The following is an 18479-nucleotide window of genomic DNA, read 5'->3' on the forward strand; positions in this document are numbered from 1 at the left end:
TCTGAAGGCAGCCCTGTTTAGGGAAGCTTTTAATGTTTAATAGGTTATTGTATTTTAGTGTTCTGTTGGAAGCCGCCCAGAGTGGCTAGTGAAACCCAGCCAGATGGGTGGGGTATAAATATTAAATTATTATTATTATTATTATTATTATTATTATTATTATTATTATTATTATTATTTCTTTGATCCATCCTGAATCTTCCAACTTTCATCTTCATTGGATGTCCATTGAGTTCCAGTGCTACGAGAAAGGGAGAAAAACTATTCTCAATTCACTTCCTCCATCCCTTGCATAATTTTATAGGACTGTGTTCTATAAAACGTGTTGGATATGACTGTAAAATAAAATAAAATAAAATAAAATAAGAAGACAATGCAGCACAGTCGAAGACTTGTTTGCAGTCCGCGCTGGGAGCGATCGCTTTGACAGGGCTGGGCCCGCCCTTGCTCTCTCTCACAGCATCAAGTTCAGCAGAGGTCTCGACCGTGTGAAATCACCACGCAATATTTGACATCTGTCTTTGACGGCAGAGATGCACACAGCTGGGAATGTGGGCACCTCTCCCTTTCGGTTTCCTTTGCAGCCTCCGCAGCTGCGAGGCTTGAAGGACCGACATGTCCTTCTGTGTGGCATTTTCTGCAATCTAACACAAAGGGATGCCCTTATGCCACATCTCCCTTGGCCAAGGAACTAAGGACAACAATGGGGCCTTCTATCTGGCGTCGGATCATAACGTCACTTCCGCCTCACAGGGTGGTGTGAGAGAGTTTAGCAGTTTTGCAGAGATGGCAACGTGCACTGTGTGGGGAATCACGGCCCTCTTGGGCCGCATAAAGAAGAACATTTCACCACAAGTTCTGCCACACGGCTGCACCTGCTGTGGGGTAACATTCAGGGTGGTGATTCAGACAACCAAGTTAACCCCGGAGGTAACCAGGTCGATGGTCTGTATGGGTTCTCTGATAACAAGATCAACAATAAGGCATTGTTTGGGCAGGCTCAGCTTTTCCCATGAGTGCAGTTCTCCATGGTGAGAAGTGGCACGTGCCAACATTCTCACTTCTGCTCCACTGAGCGATCTCTGTCCCATATGGAAGGTGACATTCCAAACAGTCTGAGCTCAGATGCTACTGGACAGAATCCACTGTGGGCATCACCAAAGATGCACTCCAAAGCGAAATGGGCAAAGCAGGCCATGTGAATAATGCATGAGCTCATCTGGTAAGGGACGTCCTCTCCTTCCGATGGCCTGTCACATGTCGGAGCTCTTCTCTACTTGGAGCCCTCCTAGGAAAGCGAGCAGATCTGGGAAGCTCAATCTAATTATGAGGAGCTAATGAGAACCGACCTGCCCTTAAGATACCCAAGGCTGACTCCACGGCACTCGCGGTACAATCAGGGCACCTGACCTGGAATAGCAGGACAGCTCAGCAGGTCATATGGCCAAGGAGCCCAACTTGATTAGCGCTAATTCAATTGTGCCTGGGCGCCTTTCTTAGGCCCCCCAAGGTAGTAGTTCTCATACCCTCCCTTCTTTCTCCCCCAAAAATTATAATAGCAGTTATGTCTCAAGGTGCTAAAGCACTTCACATACTTTCTCTCAAGCGATCTGCACAACAACCCTGTAATGTACAAACTAGTATTATGATCTCCACATTGCAAGAGGGAGGTTGATCATGGCTTACTCAAGGCCATTTAGCAAGTCTGTGGGTAAGGAAGGGCTGTCATGTTTTAACTGTTCCAGGGCCTTCAACACTCGCTCAACACACAAAAATTAAGGAACTTTAAGCTTTCCTTATTATTTTATCCTCATGCCAGGAAAAGCTTTGTTCTATAAACTTCTATGTTGCAGGCTGCTGTTAAAAACCAAGCTGAAGAGCTAGGAAAATGTTGGCAACCCTTCCTTCGCTGGAGCAGGAGTTCCTCCTAGCACTAACACAGAAATTATGTCAAAACAGCTGCATTCTCACTACATAAAAGAACTGCACGCCAGTGCAATGCAGCTACTGGCTGTATCTGGTGAAATAAAAGGGAAATTTGGGGTTAGGTGGCACAAAGCAGGGCAGGGCATTGAAGGAGTAGCAAGGGGCTGCCACAGAGGATTTAGCAGCAGATCTTACATTCCATTGCTCATGGGAAAATATGAAAGTGGGTGATGGGGCAAGTCTTTATTTTGAAAAAATAACCATCTCCAGAATGCAGATGGTGCAATGGGAATGTTTCAGCTGCTGCCTTTCTCCCAGTCAGGCAGCTGTTCAAAAGTACAGGAGCCCAGTTAGGAAAGGGGTGGGAATATTGCAGTCAAACGGCAAAGGGGTCGTGGTGGTGGAATTAAGCAACGCAGTAAGGTAGCAACATTCCACCATCTTCCTTTCACAGGGGATGCTGTGAGGCTCCATTATACAGAAACAATGCAACGACTCAAGGAATCACTGCTCTAAACTGGGTGTCCCTCTCTTAGCCACCCATCAGCTGCCCATTGGAGATGTCAATGAGATAAGTAACTACACAACTTTGAGAAGACATCTGGAGGCAGCCCTGTATAGGGAAGTGTTTAATGTTTGATGTTTTGTTGTGTTCTTATATCTGTTGGAAACAGCCCAGAATGGCTGGGGAAACCCAGTCAGATGGGTGGGGTACAAATAATAAAATTATTATTATTATTATTATTATTATTATTATTATTATTATTATTGTTGTTGTTGTTGTTGTTGTTGTTGTTGTTATTATTCCCCAGGTAGGGCTATGAAGCCCTAAAAAGCCTGCCTGCCAATTTACATAATTCTGAGTTAGATGGATAAGCAAACAGACTCCGTATGAAGGCAGCTTCCTATTTTGCTTGCGAGAAGGGCTGCAGCTCAGTGGCACATGCTGATGGTCCCAGGTTCGGGCCCTGGCAGCACCTCCAGGTAGCACTGAAACCCTGGGGAGTGGCTACTAGTCAGTGCACACAATACTGGGCAAAATGGATCAACGGTCTGGCAGCTTTCTATGTTCCTATCTCCACCTTAGTGGTGTGGCCGTTTTTAGACTGAAACGTAGTGTACACACACTTTAAATAAAATAAGGATGGCCTCTCTGGTTAAGAGGCCATCTGGCAGAGAGGAATAAGTAAGGGGTTTTTGTAATTCTTCGCACCCACCCCTTGCTTATCTCAGGGCTAGTAACCAAACCACAAGCAAAGGAAGTCTAGAGTAGGAAAAACGGTGAAAAAGTAGCCCACAGATACCAAATCGGAGCTTGAGGGAATGCAGTACAAAGTGTTCTGTACCAGACACAGAAAAGCAGAAGTGTGTGCGTTTCATTTTTTTAAAAAAAAATTCTCCAGCCCCCCCCCCTTTCTTTTAAGAAAACTTCAAAGGGCTTATCCACCCCCCTTCTCCCAACCCCAAGTGGGAGAGAAGCTTATTAAATCACGCTGGGACTTTGGGTGAGGACAGCTGGCCTTGAGTCTGGCATATCAGAAGAGCCTTTATAGAGAGAGGAGGAACACGTTAGCAACCAGCATCAAGCACGCACAGAGAGTCATGCACAACACACCCACAGAAGGGAGGCACGCTCTGGCCCCAGGCAGGCAACACACAGAAGGCTACCTCAGCAGCCAAGTGAGATAATCTAGTCTGGTATTCCTCTACACCTCCTTGATGGCAGAACAAAAGCATTACATTGTAAAGTCAAGGCTTTCCAAAGATAAACAGCTTCCATCTGGAAGGATTACAAAGGGCCTGGGCCACGGAAGGCTTAGAGGACATACCAGTCAGCAAGCTAGACAAGAACTTCTGTTGCCTCCCTCAAAACAAGAGCAGGACAGGAGCAGGGAAAACTCCCGATTTCACCTCAATAAAATTAAGTCCAGCGGCAGCTAAGGTGCTTCCACTCTAGTGGGATTGCTATCCGCCGTTCACCTTCCTTTCTTTTTTTTGGTGACTCCAGGATGCAGAACCTGCAACCCTCCATCTGCTATTGTCCTTCAGTTCCCATCAGTTCTGACCGCTGGCCAGGCTGGCTGGTGCTGATGGGAGTTGGGAGGGTCGCAAGGTGTCCATCATCCCTGACAAAACACCGTCATTCAGTCATTGCTATTGTGGATTTTCTGTTCTCAGACCACCTAAAGCCCAACTATTTTTTTCAAAAGAACAGAAGGCCATAACCACCATGGGTATAAAAGCCCTTAGGGTTACTCTTCCAACTGTTTAAGAGGTAGAGGTTTTTGATTTGGCTTGGTAAAGTTGAAGAGGCAACATTTTCCAGGTCAGGCCACTTGGGAATAAGGATCTATTCAGTGCTACTGGTATTTTTCTAGAAAAAAGAGGTGCCAAAACTCACCATAAATGTCTCATTTTTTTCTCTTAAAATAGCAATGGCACCTACCTGAGAGGTGCTAGAACTGAGTTCCAGTGAGTTCTGGCTGGGGGAAAAAACCCCTGGATTTGCCCCAGAATTGAAATTGATCTTCCAATTTGTTTTCCCATTAGTGTTTTATAGTTATCAGTGGTGTTGGCCCGTAATTTAAAAGAGCAATATATGTGGGTCACCATGACCCGAAACAAGTCCTTGCAGTCTTCACTAGTTCCCTCTGCTGCTCCGTTTGCTTGAGAATAGTGAGGGTTACATTCTGAGGCCCCACATGCATAAACAAAAACCGTGTAAGTGGGGAACACCCTCTAAAAAGCCTCCAAAACACCATTTTCCTCCTGCTCTCCAACTTTCTCTCCACACAACTCTCTAGAGTTGAAGATCTGGGGCTGGCTGGAGGACTCACAGAAAAGTGGCTGCTCCTGCGCTACCCCACATGCCAGCTGCTAGGCAGGGAGGCTGAGCAGCCTAAACAAAGCCCTGATGTACCTCCAGTCTCTCTGGGGTTTCCTTTGCCCTCACTGAAGTCCTCCTAAGGCTACAGGGAGGGTCTCCTCATGAGCCATTCAGACTCTCCAGCTGTCTGTCTCCCGCCATTTCCTCGTTTGAATCTATCAATTTGTTTTCTTCCTGGCACCACACATATATGCAGTTGCGCATGAGTTGGTTGTGCATGGGAGGACGGAGACGCCTGTATAACAAATACCGTATTTTTCGCACCATAGGACACACTTTTTCCCCTCCAAAAATGAAGGGGAAATGTTTGTGCGTCCTATGGTGCGAATGCAGGCTTTCGCTGAAGCCTGGAGAGTGAGAGGGGTCGGTGCACACAGACCCCTCACGCTCTCCAGGCTTCGCACACCTCTCCGCAAGCAGCGGGAGCCCAGCGCTGGGCTCCCGCTGCTTGCGGAGACTTGCCTGCATGCCGAAGCCTGCGCGGGCTGAGCTCAGCGCGCCCAGGCTTCGCGGACCTCTCCGCAAGCAGCGGGAGCGCTCCCACGGCTTGCAGAGAGCTGCCTGTTTGGGGGCTGGGGTCGGGGGAAGCTCGAGCTTCCCCCACCCCAGCCCCGCGTCTGGGGGGGAAATAATTTTTTCCCCTTTATTTCCCCCCAAAAAAACTGGGTGCGCCCTATGGTCCAGTGCGCCCTATGGTGCGAAAAATACGGTAAATGTCCACAGTCGCTAAAATTTTATTTGTTACTACAGCAGCATCCCAGAATGCAGAAATTAAGCACAAGATGCTCCTCACTTTCATCTGCATGCCTGATGTCTTGGGGTAATTTGTGAGTCTTAAGTGAATAGTTCCCCTGTATCTGAAGAAGTGTGCATGCACACGAAAGTTCATACCAAGAACTGACTTAGTTGGTCTTTAAGGTGCTACTGGAAGGATTTTTTTTTGTTTTGACTATGGCAGACCAACACGGCTACCTATCTGTAACCAGTTCCCCTTTGAGATTAACTTGTATGACTAACTGTGGCATATGTTCTTAAGCACCTGCAGGATCAAGGCCTTGTTTCCTAGAGTTGACAACCCAGCTATGAAATCTTTCCCCAGGCTAAATTTGCTCTGTTATATATAAATACAGCTTTGTTAATTTTAAAATACCTGTCTGCCTAGAGGATATATATATATATTGGACAGAGTTCTGGTGCTCTTTTTATTTTAAGAGAGGCAAATAAAATATAATTAGTTTTATGCCGCCACTCCTCTGTTCCAGGATGGGAAATTATTCCAGAAATCTGATCTTTTGCAAGAGATGAGAGGCCAAGGTATTATTATGGAAAAGAAAAGAAAACCACACCTACCCACATGAAATATCACACTAAAAAAAACTGTTTGTTCACACATCGCAGGAGGTCACAAATGTAAGAACAGCCTTGATGAATCAGACCAAAGTCCATCACTGGGTATGTTCACACATCATGCGATAAGTCAGGGTTGCTGGCTTCTTGTGAATGACAGTGATTTGGGGAAGAAAATTTTCCATTGCTTGAATTTTGACACAGAAGATTTGCTATGTCTTAAGTTCATTCATAACAATGAATGGCTGTCAATTACAAATACAATTATTAGGAAAGATTAACATTTCCAAAGCTGTAATTAATGTTTCTTTCCCCAGGTGATTATCACAAGAAGGATGTGAGTCAGCGTATATGCACAATTCTTCAGGTTGCTAAAATATATTGGTGTGCCAACAATTTTCAATGATTTGCATTTTCTTAAATATGAACAATGGAAGATTTTCAAAAAAAAAAACCCTCACACATCACTAGTAAATGAGCACTACGGTTGTATACATAATCCAATCGTTCCTGCTTTTTTTCTCACGAGCACAAGGAGAAATAAACCAGGAAACTGCATTTAAGATAGAGTCACTATGATGTTCACATTTTGTTATTCCTTTAACAAGTCAGGAAGGATCGCCAGCCAGCCTTGAGCCAGTTTGTTATTGGCTTACAAATCCTAGCTTGAACCAAATCATGACATCAGGTCCAGATGTGATAGGAAACCAAACTTGACTGCAACTTCTGGTTTTGTTTCTCTTGCTCATTCTAAGCAGCAAAGTGGGTATGATTTCATGGAATCATAGGGCTGGAGGGCACCCCAAAGGCCATCTAATCCAACCCCTGCAATGCAGGAATCACAGCTAAAGAATCTCAGGCAGACGGTCATCCAACGCTTGTTTAAAAACTACCACCTTTCAGGGGAGTATGTTCCACTGTCAAACAGCACTTGGTATCAGAAATTCTTTCCTACTATTTAGTCAAAATCTCACTTCTTGTCATTTGAATCCACTGGTTTGCACCCAATGGATGTAAGCATTTTCTGTTTTCTGGAGCAGCAGAAAACAAGCATGCTCCTTCTTCCATGTGACAGCCTTTCAGATATTTGAAAATGGCTGTCGTATCAGCTCCAGTCTTCTCTTTGCCAGCCTAAACACACCCAACTCCCATTGGGTTGCATGTTCACAATAAACCAGGGTAAGCCAGTAATTCTGGTTTAGTGTAATGTGCAAATGTGGCAGTTCTGTATTCAACAGTAGATGCCAAATATATCTGAACACCTACAACCAGGACAGGAAGGCAACAGCCCTCTCCTATTGGCTGTCTCTGCACCTAGTATTCAGAGGTTTTTGCTGCCTCTAGATCTGGACACGCCATATAGCTAGATTTTGGCTGCAAAACACAATAAAGGAACGGATAATGGGATGTGGCCATAGCTAACATCTAAGTATAATACTCAGTAGATCTTTTAGAGGAAAACGACTGGGAGGCAATTATATGCATGTTGAAAAGGTTGTCATTTCTCTGAGATGAAGGATAAAAACAGCCGCTACTGATTTGCAAATGTTAAAGGGGTGTTTATTTTGAAATGCTAATTTTAACCACTGCTGTGGATGAGTTGCCAGCACACTGCACACACAGCATGAGGCTGGGTGTAGCTCAGTGGCAAAGCATCTGTTTTGCATGGGGATGGTCCCAGGTGCAGGCCCCAACATCTCCAGGAAGGACTGGAAAAGATTCCTGCTTGAAGACCTAGAGAGCCCAGAGGCCTTTCTCCTGGGTATGGTCAGCCATGTGGTGTTAAAGAAGGACAGAACTTTGTTTTTGTATGCCACAACAGCAGCAAGGATCCTTATCGCAAAGTATTGGAAGACATCAGATCTACCCACTCTGGAAGAATGGCAGATGAAGATGACAGACTACATGGGACTTGCAGAGATGACGGGCAGAATCCGAGACCAGGAGAAAGAGACAGTGGAAGAAGATTGGAAGAAATTTAAGGACTAACTTAACAATTATTATAAGATTAAAGAATGCTAGATTGACATGGATTTAAAAATATTGGTTTTCAGAGACATTAGAGTAAGAAAAGGAATGGAATTAGTAAGAAACTTTTGGGAAATAAGGGAATGGAGTTGCTGACGGGATAATGAAACTAGAATACAAAACGGTGAGGTATGAGGAAGTCGGGGAAATAAGGTTGAGAAAATAAGTTTTGAAATTATACTTGTTGTTTTTTGTTTGTGTTTGTTTTTATTGTAGTTGTTTTGTATTTGTATGTTCTTATTGAAAAATTTAATAAATATTATTTTTTTAAAAAATGAAGACCTAGAGAGCAACAGTCGGACAGCAGAGTAAGTCGCGTTTAATTAAATGGAACTCACCTCTGAGCAGACCCTTACAATATTGCAATGTAAGCCCCCCCCCCCCCCCCCCCGTGTGCATTGTTAAGCAAACTAATAATTTGCACTGGAAGAGAGAAGGAAGGAACGTCCAGCACGCGTTGTCATTTCCTGACATTGAAATCCCAGCTAGGGAGCAGGGGCTTTGTGCCTACATCTGCCATTGGCAGGACTTAAGAAATTCTGCTTGTAACCATATGTCTGATTGTTTAAATGTCCCCAAGCTGAGCCTATCAGTCTTTTTTTTTTTTTCCAAGCTCTGGAGGATTATACTTTGGGGACTCAAAAACGGCCGGGGAAGATGTGTAGAAACACTACAGCCTTAGAGGTGGGAGGAGAAAAGTATTTCCCCAAAAAAATTCGCAATAGGGATGGTTTTGCAGTACCTTTAGTCACTGTGCAGGAAATAATATTTGGGAAGTCTTCCTGTATAGACTATGACTGGAGATCCCTTCAAATAGAGAACGTGAAAACATAAGAAGAGCCTGCTGGATCAGGCCAGGGGTCCATGCAGTCCAGCATCCTGTTCTCCCAGAGGCCAACCCAATGCTTCTGAGAAAGCTACAAGCAGGTTCTGAGCACAAGGGCACTCCCTGCTCCTGTGGCTTCCAGCATTGCTGCTTCCGACTTGGAGGTAGAGCATTGCCACTGTGGCCAGTAGCCACTGACGGCCTTTATCCTTCATGAATTTGTCTAATCTCCTTTCAAAGCCATCCAAGTTGGTGGTCATCACTGTCTCTTGTGTGAGGAACTTCCATAGTTTAACTATGAGCTGCATTAAGAAGTACATTCCTTTGTCTGTTCTGAACCTTCCAACATTTGGCCTCGCCAGATGTCCCCAAGTACTAGCATTATGGGAGAGGGAGAATAACTTTTCCCTATCCGTTTTCTCCACGCCATGAAGAATTTTATAGTCTTCTATCGTGTCCTGTCTTACTCATCTTTTCTCAAAACTGAAAGGTTGCATCCACTGCGACTGTTCCTCATAGGGGTGTGTACTTTGACAGGGGGATAGAGAAAAAACCAGACACACTTGAGTAGGGAGACCAGGGTAAACCAAGATGGGTAATTGCAAACAAGGCCACCAACATTCAGGGTGCACAGATAGGCTGAAGCTAAATTGCAGCAGATCATGCTTAAGAGTGCTTATGCAAACTTATCCCCCACCACATGTGGGGGGTGGGTGTAATTGCATTTATGGGGTGTCCAGACCTTGTACTTCTCAACAAGAAGTAGAGCCTTTACAGCAGGGCAAACAGCGCCCATCTGAACAAGGAATTGCTGGTCTCGGCCTTCCTCCATAACAGGGCAAAGAATCCAGCCCTGGCAGGCAAAGGCTGCTGCTTATCTGTTCACTAGGAAAGGCCTCAGAGGTCTCTCTATGCCTCTGACTAGTGGATTGGACTAGTTGTTACTCAGAAATCATAAATGCCTCATTGGCTTCCAAAGTAAAATATGTTCTAAATTATATTTTGGCTAGTGCTGCCACATATCTGGAATTTCCTGGACATAGCTGGGATTCGTCCATTGAAAATGGCGTCCAGGCAGAATTTTTGAAAACCAGCTAAAATGTCCAGGAAACCCCGGGCGTATGGCAGCCCGTATCGGAAGTGTTGATTTTTTTGGCGATTTCCCCTAAATAAATAGGTTTAAAACTTCTCTTTTTTGGTAGTGGAGAGGCAGAGAAGGTCCTCCTTTCCTTTCACTCTGCAGTTTTAATATGAAATCTTAGGCGCAGTATCACGCCCAGAGCTCAGAAACTGCTCGAACTAATGATATTCCCTGTTGCAAAATGCGCCTAGAAAAATGGGAGTTTTGAACACTGACTGGGCAGCAGTGATGCTTGGGCATACATTTCTGATGCAGTTAGCAGGGAAACAAAGTACAGACAACTTATGCTTTCTTGTCCTCCTGATCAGCAAGGAACAGCCGAAGCCGCTCTCCATGCCTCTGAAAGCTCAGCTGCCACCTGCTTCTGCATTCTACGAATCACCCATATTTCAGAAGCTTTGACCATAATAATCAGAAAGCATTATGGGAAGTGTTTTGTCCGTCACAATGAACAAAAGGAGCTTCACATGAATGGCAAATCTGAGATGATGTATTTTTGCCACTTAGTAGCCTGAATTAATCAGTACATCCTCGTTCAGTATTCTGCAACTCATTTTGCTATCGGCCTATGTTGTACTTTGGCAATAGTGCGTTGACATTGTCTTTTCCAGAAGTGCTTGTGCTGGCTTTGGCTTAAACAAATAAGATACCTAGTGTAATTATTTCAATGGAATGATGTACCTATGATTAAATTACAGTTACAATAAGCCCCTTGCTATTCTACTTGTTTTGTTCGTCTGATAGGTCAAACGGCTGTGGCACCCATAATCTGTGAAGACAAGTGGTGGCAATCTCTTGTGAAGATTGTTTGGGTTAGGGATAACCTATCACAGAGTTGTTGTTTTCCTCTCCAACAGAAATATGCCTTATGCTTTTAATCTTCCTGCTGGAAGAGGAAACAGATTGAGAATGGAACCACGTTAATTAATTTTGTGTCTTTGCTTCATCAGCTTTTATAGGATGCGACTTCTAAACAAGCCTCCAGACAGCATTAAATGTTCAGCATCTCAGGCAGAGAGAGATTTAGTTTACCCCAAACCATTTTGCAACAAATGGTTTCGCATAACGGGAAGACAGAAAATGTGGGGGATTCTGAATCAGCACTTACTAGCCTATGGGAATCGAGTGTCCTATCTCTTCCCCCCCACCCCAACCCCACACTACAGCTCACCCCTGCTTTGCGGGGTGGGGGTGGGAATGATTCACTGACATTCCTTGGATTACTGGGGATGGGTGCAATCAGCTGTGAAACATTACTTCTAAATTTACAGCAGCATCCAGTTCTGCCTCAACACACATGCACAAAAATAAAGGGGGTTTGCAAAGAATGCCAAAGAAGAGATGTGGTTTGCTAAAGAGCAAAAGTTAGTACAAACAACTCACCATTGTTCTACCCCAGTGGTTTTTCAAACTGTGTCCCAGAGAATGCTGGTGTTGCTTGGCAGTGTATCAAGGGTTACTCAACGAGAAGATTAGTGATGGTAGACACTCTCCCACCACTGACTACAACAACTCATGCTCATTGTTACCAACGTGCCCCAATACAGTGGTACCTAGGTTTTTGAGCATCTTGGAAGCCAAACATTTCCGTTTTTGAGCAAGCCTCGGAAGTTGAATGGCTTCCGCTGCATGTTTTTCAATTTTCTCAATGGACATTGCAGGCAGCCCTTTGCAGCTTGGTTGTCAAATGTTTCAGAAGTCGAAAGGTCTTCTGGAATGGATTACGTGCAACAACCGAGGTTCCACTGTACACAGTGGTTTGGCAGTGTTGGGTGCCTACTAGGTGCACTATTATTTTGATGAGATCTATGAGGCCCGAAGGGAAACAGCGCCAGTTGTGACAAATACAGGTCAGAATGGAAACTGCTGCCTTCTTACATCCCTCATGGCAACACTTTGCTGCTCAGGAGGACACTGCACCCTATAGCCTTGATGGATCATCACAAAGGACAGCTGTGAACAGAACTGGGGATTTCTAGTACTATCCAGAGAAACTCCTCACTGGGATGTGATGTGGGGAAAATTGACTTGAAAAGAGAAAATCTGAAAACCACTTTTAAAACTTGAAAAAGGGACGGCTAAATGGACAGCAGAAGAGCCTTAAGTGAACCACAGTTGACCCAAATGAACTTGGGAATTGGAAAGAAGTATATTTATACTTCAAAACCTCACAGACTTTGTTTTGTAAGCAAAGCAGCGGTTATTTATAGCTCAAATTATAAGCACGCCAATGGAATCATCAAGGAGGTAGACCCACCACCACTGGGATCCAGACAATGCAACATTAATCCTGGGCAATATTAATAAAGACGGGTCAAAAGAAGAAGAAGAAAGGAATCAAAGTTCATAGCTGGGTCACTTGACTTTCAGCACAGAGAAGGAAAGAGACATGGGCAGTGTTTACACACACTTACACACACCTCTCCACGAATCGAGGCGTATTTGAGCAACAAAAAACAGTTGCGATAAATGTCAAGAGGGAGAGGCAGCTTGCTAGTATCACACATTCTTTGCCAACAGCTGTAGAGTGGACCCAGGCAAGAGGAACGCACAGATGCTTCTCTTACGGTTTGACGGAGTTGCTGGTTATTTACTGCTGGATGAAAAACACCAAATCCTGCCTAAAGGATGTTACTGAACTTGCCATTTGAAACGCCCAATTTTGGCTCAGCTCGATGAGTTTGTATTTGCATGCAACTGCCCTGGTTACTGCACCTTAATGATGCATGCAGCTCCTTGCCCTAATGACATTCTTGGCATTCAAGTCCCCCTTCCCAATTGAGAAGTCTGAAAGTCTAAAATCTACAACCCCACAAAAAGCTTCCACGGGCCTAGACAGCTGGCTTGGAGCATTTGCTTGCTTGAACGACAGCTGGATGTTACTTATTTAAAAAAGGGGGTGGTTGCAGGGACTCTCAAGATATCCTTACTATAACGCTACAAAAAGACCTTTGTAGGCACAAACCCCACTTGTGACTCTGGAGAATTTCATGACTCTCAACTATCTTAGCACACCATAGGATGCAAATCCTCACTGACGATTCTGTCCCAAGGTTGAGGAGTTGGTGGGGTTATAAGAAATTAGGAGTGCAGGGCAGTGGCCAAACAGCTGGTTTTAAGTATAGCACACCCCATATAAATCACTACAGTGGTACCTCGGGTTACATACGCTTCAGGTTACATACGCTTCAGGTTACAGACTCCGCTAACCCAGAAATCGTACCTCAGGTTAAGAACTTTGCTTCAGGATGAGAACAGAAATCGTGCTCCGGCGGCGCGGCAGCAGCAGGAGGCCCCATTAGCTAAAGTGGTGCTTCAGGTTAAGAACAGTTTCAGGTTAAGAACGGACCTCTGGAACGAATTAAGTTCTTAACCCGAGGTACCACTGTACTTCATTTAGAAGTTGTATGGAATGGGCTATAGCAAGTCACTCACTTTTTGGCTTGAATTATCTGTCTTGCGGTTATAAAGAAGCAAAGAACAGTAAAGCAATTTGAACATTGCACATGTTGACTTGGAGATGAGTCTCACGGATTCAGTAAAATTTACTCCCATGGAGTAGAGGATGTAGTAGTTCTAGTAGTACTCAACATTTTTAAAGAATCTTGACAGAGGAGAGACAGAATTTAGGTAAAATTCCAAAACCCACATTAGGGCTGTATTTTTTTGTCTGGCTGACCAAATTGTGACAGAATAATATATGCAAGCTTTCAAGTTCTCCAGAACTCTTAATTTGGCTAGGTGCTATATAAAACAAGGGTGAGATGCTGGAAAAGAATGTGACAATTGGAGCCATGGATGGCGTCTGCATTTAGTCACAAGATGGAATGTGGGAGAGGTAGCAGACATTCAACTGAGGCTCTGTTCAGCGCTTTGCAGAACCTGCTGGAAATGAGGAGCATACACTGGCTGATCCCCCATATGGGAGGAAATATATAAACCAGCTTCATCAGATCTAGCTTGATAACCCAGAATTCCTCTTGGACACGGTGACACAAAGTCCTCCTCCACTTGATTGCTTTTATGGTTTAATATGGTTGTGATGGTTATGTATATGGTTGTGTCTCTCTGTTCCCTCAAATCCCTCCTCAAAATCTGTTTTTTCTGTGAATCCATAATCTCTATCCCAAACTGAACCCAAAAGCCTGACATATGCATGGACCTTCTTCTATGTGAACTCATCTGATCCATTGAGATCTGAAACGTAGTGCCTTCTTCAGGAGCCCCCACCTTAATAATAATAATAATAATAATAATAATAATAATAATAATAATAATAATTTATTTATACCCTGTCCATCTGGGCTGGGTTTCCCCACCCACTCTGGGTGGCTTACAGCATATCTAAAAAATAAATAAAAAATCTAGCATTAAAGTAAGTGACTACACTAGTATCCTAATTAAAAAATAATTATTTCACCTATTATTTTTAATGGTTTTGCTGGCTGTCCATATTTAAATTTATTTCAATTGTTTTTATCAAGCTTCTATGTAAAGGCCTGCTGCAGCTATAGATTTTTAGATGATGTTGGTTACTTTATTGTTTTATTGCTGCGGTCTGTATTTTGCTGTTTTGATTATTATAGCACACTGTGATTTAGGCTGCAATCTTATGCATAGTTACTTGGAAGTAAAACTTATTGAATTCAGTGGGTGTTGCTTCTCCACAGACATGTATAAGATTCCACTGTTAGAGTGCTATTTGTTTTATTGTTGTGAACTGGTTTTTTAGACTGGTAAGCAGAAAATTAGTATACAGTATACCTATTTCAATTTATAAATTTTCTTGGATTCATCCCTTATCTTCTCTTTCCTCTCTGTCACTGTCCTTTGTTGGGAATGTAGATGTTTTGTTTAAAATACATACATGTTTAGTATGCACATAGATAATACACACAGACCCACATTTCTTGTCTTTTTGTCAGATTCAGTCTTCAAGGCAGCTAACAAAAAAGAATCCTAAATTCCAGAATTAACAAACTAAAAACGATTCAGTAATGTGGCATAGAATTATTGAGGGGGTTCCCCCCGCCAGTCCTTTATTTTTCCATTGATTTTTCTCCCATTTCATAAGGTCAGCAGTGACAAGGAAAGGCTTCAAATGCAATATTAGACAACCGTGGTATCAGAATCTGTTTTGAAGCAAACTGAAAATATTTTGCTGCAAATTACCCTAGGCAAATCATTCTAATTTACGTACACAGAGATAAACCCCCTCCCCAGACTTTTTTCCAATTAAAATTGGAAGATTCAGGGAATGCTCTGTCTCCAATATCCTCCAGGGCAGGAGCGATGATTCTAGCAAAATGCAAGTTTTATGGGAGAAGGTAGTTGTTTAGAAAAACTGGTTTTAGATTTATTTAGAGCTGCATTGGTTTTATTTTTATTTATTTTATTTATTAAATTTGTATACTGGCCTTCATCTGAAGATCATGGGGGCAGTTAAAACTAGCACCTCTAATTCTGTCCAGAAAAAAAGCTAGTGAAGATCTTCAAATAATGGCAAATGTGGGTCCCATGTTCAGTAACTGCCTGACGTTTACTGATGTTTGCAATTCACACTGTGAAGAGCTTAGGGCAGGAATCTTTTAATGCCACTCTGTAAAGAACTATGAGTGCTGAATGCTATATGCGCCAATCTGGCATCAGTCAGAATTTTTATAACTTGTTCCACAGTCTGTAACAGACACATTTTCGTATTTCACAGCTGTTTTGCAAATAAGCTCAGATGTGTTATTTAAACTGTTGTTACTATCCCAGACCAAAGGCATAACAGACTGTACAAACTGAAGTAAAGTTTGCAAAAGTGGTATCAGAAGATCTTTGAGCGCTACCCTTCAAAATGCCTACTCCAGAGGGGCATTTCTTTGTAGAAAGAAACCTATGTGAGATTGTGTGTTTTTCTGGCAGTTGCAAGAGAAGACGCACATTTGTGTGTGGATATCGCAAGCAATAATTTACACAGGAGATAAGTATTACTTCCTACACAGAATGATTTCGATGTAAGAAGCAGGATTAAAAACACATTTATCTCTATTTTGTCTGTCTGTCTGGGGGTGAGGACACAAATGGTTGAGAGAGACCCCCCCTCCCCCAAACAGTGACTGCCACTCTCCTACTCCCTCCCTGGGGCCTTTATTAATAGCCAGACGACAAGCAAGTCCCAACTCATTCGTGAATGGAATTAACAAATGTTTTTGCAATTAAAGCTGCAAACATTTGCGTGGGGCTCCAGGAACAAAGGGTGTCTCTGTTGCCAAGTGAATAGGATCCAGTATCAACTCTGCCTGCCTGGCCAACCATCACATTCCTGATTCCCTCATCCTCTGGAAAGGTGGGGGTGGTGCTTGAGTTATGGAGAGAGTTTTAGGGAAGCAAGTTCCCTTATTTCTTATTGGGGTGGGGTTCACTGTCATATTCTTCAAAGGTACCAAGACAAAAAACAAGTCATCGGATTGGGGAGGGGGAAAAACACGCCTTTCCCTCTTATTTTATAATTAAATCTTGGGGGTTTTGTGTGTGTGCATATATTTTGAATACACATACAAAAAAAATTACATGCAGATGGGAGTAATGAGTACTAATACCAATTTTTAAAAGGGACACGTAACTTTTATAAAAATGGTGACCCACAATTTACTTTTTTCTACCTGTATTGTACTAAAACAAAGTCTAGTCACTTTCATCATACCCCCTACCCCAACCCTAAAATAACTACAGGTAGGTAGCCTGCTGGTCTGCCATAGTCAAAACAAAATTTAAAAAAATCCTTCCAGTAGCACCTTAGAGATCAACTTGGTATGAGCTTTCGTGTGCATGCACACTTCTTCAGATATCTGTTTACTTGGATGGGATGGACTGAGCTAGGGAGAATCTTTGTTAGTACTTTATTCTAAGTGCAGGGAACCCCCCCCCCCCAAAAAAAAACAAACCCTTTCCCTTTTGTCTCAGTGTTTTTCAGATTATAAACCCAAGGGCAGACTATCTCATCCTTGACATTTGTAAGCAGCTCTGGGAATAGATAAACACATTTTTAAGTGTAATAAATATGCGGAGGGACAGGGGACTCTCAGCTGCGGAAATGTTTCCAAACCTTACACCCCATTCACTTTTAAATACTTTGTTAGTACAATGTCTTTTGCTCCAAGGCTGCTGTGAGGTTCCATACCACACAGACATCAACATCTTATTTTTAAGTACAGTCTTATCAGCACAGAGCACCACCAAAAAAAAAGGGGGAAGACTTTCTCTCACCACTTTAAGAAAGTGGGCTAAAACTTTCCCTTTCATCCCTCCCTTCTAGTTTGAATACATGTTGCTGCCCTCTCCGTTGCAAAACTCAACATCCCCCCCACCCTAAAAAAAACCCTCCCCAAGCCACACATTTGTGAATGCAAAAGCCACCCTCAATAGCATCTATTGTCCCAGGCAGCTTTCGCTCCTTGATGATGGGAAGGGTGCAAAGCTCACGCATGCCCCCCGCCCTGCTTGCACAGCAGCCAGGCACCCCCGCCCCTTCAAATTTCCAACTCGTGGCTGCTGAAAACAATGATGGGCGGGGGAGGGGGCTGAAGTATGATCTCCCCACCCCGCTGCAAACCGCTCAGCCTCGTTATCCCCCCCGCAAATAAAAACCGGGGTCCCTCTTGGCAAAGCCTCGCCGCCCCCAAACCCCGGACCTCTCCCGCTCCCCAGCCGAGCGAGACTCACGGAACATGGGAAGCAACAGCAGGAGAAGGAGCGCCCGCCGCCTGAGCGCCATGATGGGGATGCAACTAAGCCGTCCGCCTGGCCGGGCCGGAGCTTGCGCATTCCCCGTCTGGCCAGGTCCCAGCGCCGGGTGGGAGGAGAGAAAGGGAAGGAGGGAAGGAGGGAGCGAGCGGGAGATGCCCGCCTTAGCCGCGCTCGGCTGCTCGGGCGACGGTTGCTAGGAGACTAGAGATGCTGGGGATCCGTTGCCTCGGCAACCGCATCCACAGTCGCGCGGAGGGGCAGGAGAAGCCTGGAAAGGATGGATGCGGCGTTTAGCTCCATGGGTTTGTTTGTTTCTTCCAAAGCCCGCCCCCCCAACTCCCACAAGCAAACAGTTTGGGAGCCTGGGCCCTGGGGTCGAGGGGAGTAACGGAGTCGAAGCGAGTGGTTGAAGGTACCATCGAAACAGTATCCAGGTGACAAGAGATGCTAGGTCCGCCCCAGAAAGTGACCAGGAACTTAGGGAAAGTAGACTGTGAGAACTGGTTAGGGCACTTTTACTATTTGTTATTACAGGTATTCATATTAATCGTGCATGTGTAGAGTTAAAAAATAAATCACACACATGCATA

At 44.0% G+C, this 18479-nt stretch overlaps 1 protein-coding gene and 2 long non-coding RNA genes across 3 annotated transcripts in view; all 3 read right to left on the reverse strand.

Annotated features, from left to right (window-relative positions):
* JAM3 (junctional adhesion molecule 3) overlaps nucleotides 1-18054 on the reverse strand; it is a 42025-nt gene extending 23971 nt beyond the window's left edge. Inside the window, exon 1 of the mRNA XM_083714817.1 lies at nucleotides 17866-18054. Within this exon, the coding sequence (XP_083570943.1) occupies nucleotides 17866-17917 (52 nt within the window). The 5' untranslated portion in view covers nucleotides 17918-18054. The remainder of the gene's footprint in view (nucleotides 1-17865) is intronic.
* LOC310832445 lies at nucleotides 3316-4976 on the reverse strand. Its single transcript, XR_014558304.1, has 2 exons — nucleotides 3838-4976; nucleotides 3316-3471 (listed from the first exon to the last, which is right to left on the reverse strand). It is a non-coding gene; the product is annotated as an uncharacterized lncRNA (long non-coding RNA).
* LOC310832446 lies at nucleotides 7699-9152 on the reverse strand. The gene is made up of 2 exons (XR_014558305.1): nucleotides 8471-9152; nucleotides 7699-7894 (listed from the first exon to the last, which is right to left on the reverse strand). It is a non-coding gene; the product is annotated as an uncharacterized lncRNA (long non-coding RNA).
* Nucleotides 18055-18479: the final 425 nt, after the last annotated feature.

The sequence above is a fragment of the Podarcis gaigeae genome (assembly GCF_964106915.1).
Source record: "Podarcis gaigeae genome assembly, chromosome: 15".
In the NCBI taxonomy this organism is placed as follows: domain Eukaryota; kingdom Metazoa; phylum Chordata; class Lepidosauria; order Squamata; family Lacertidae; genus Podarcis; species Podarcis gaigeae.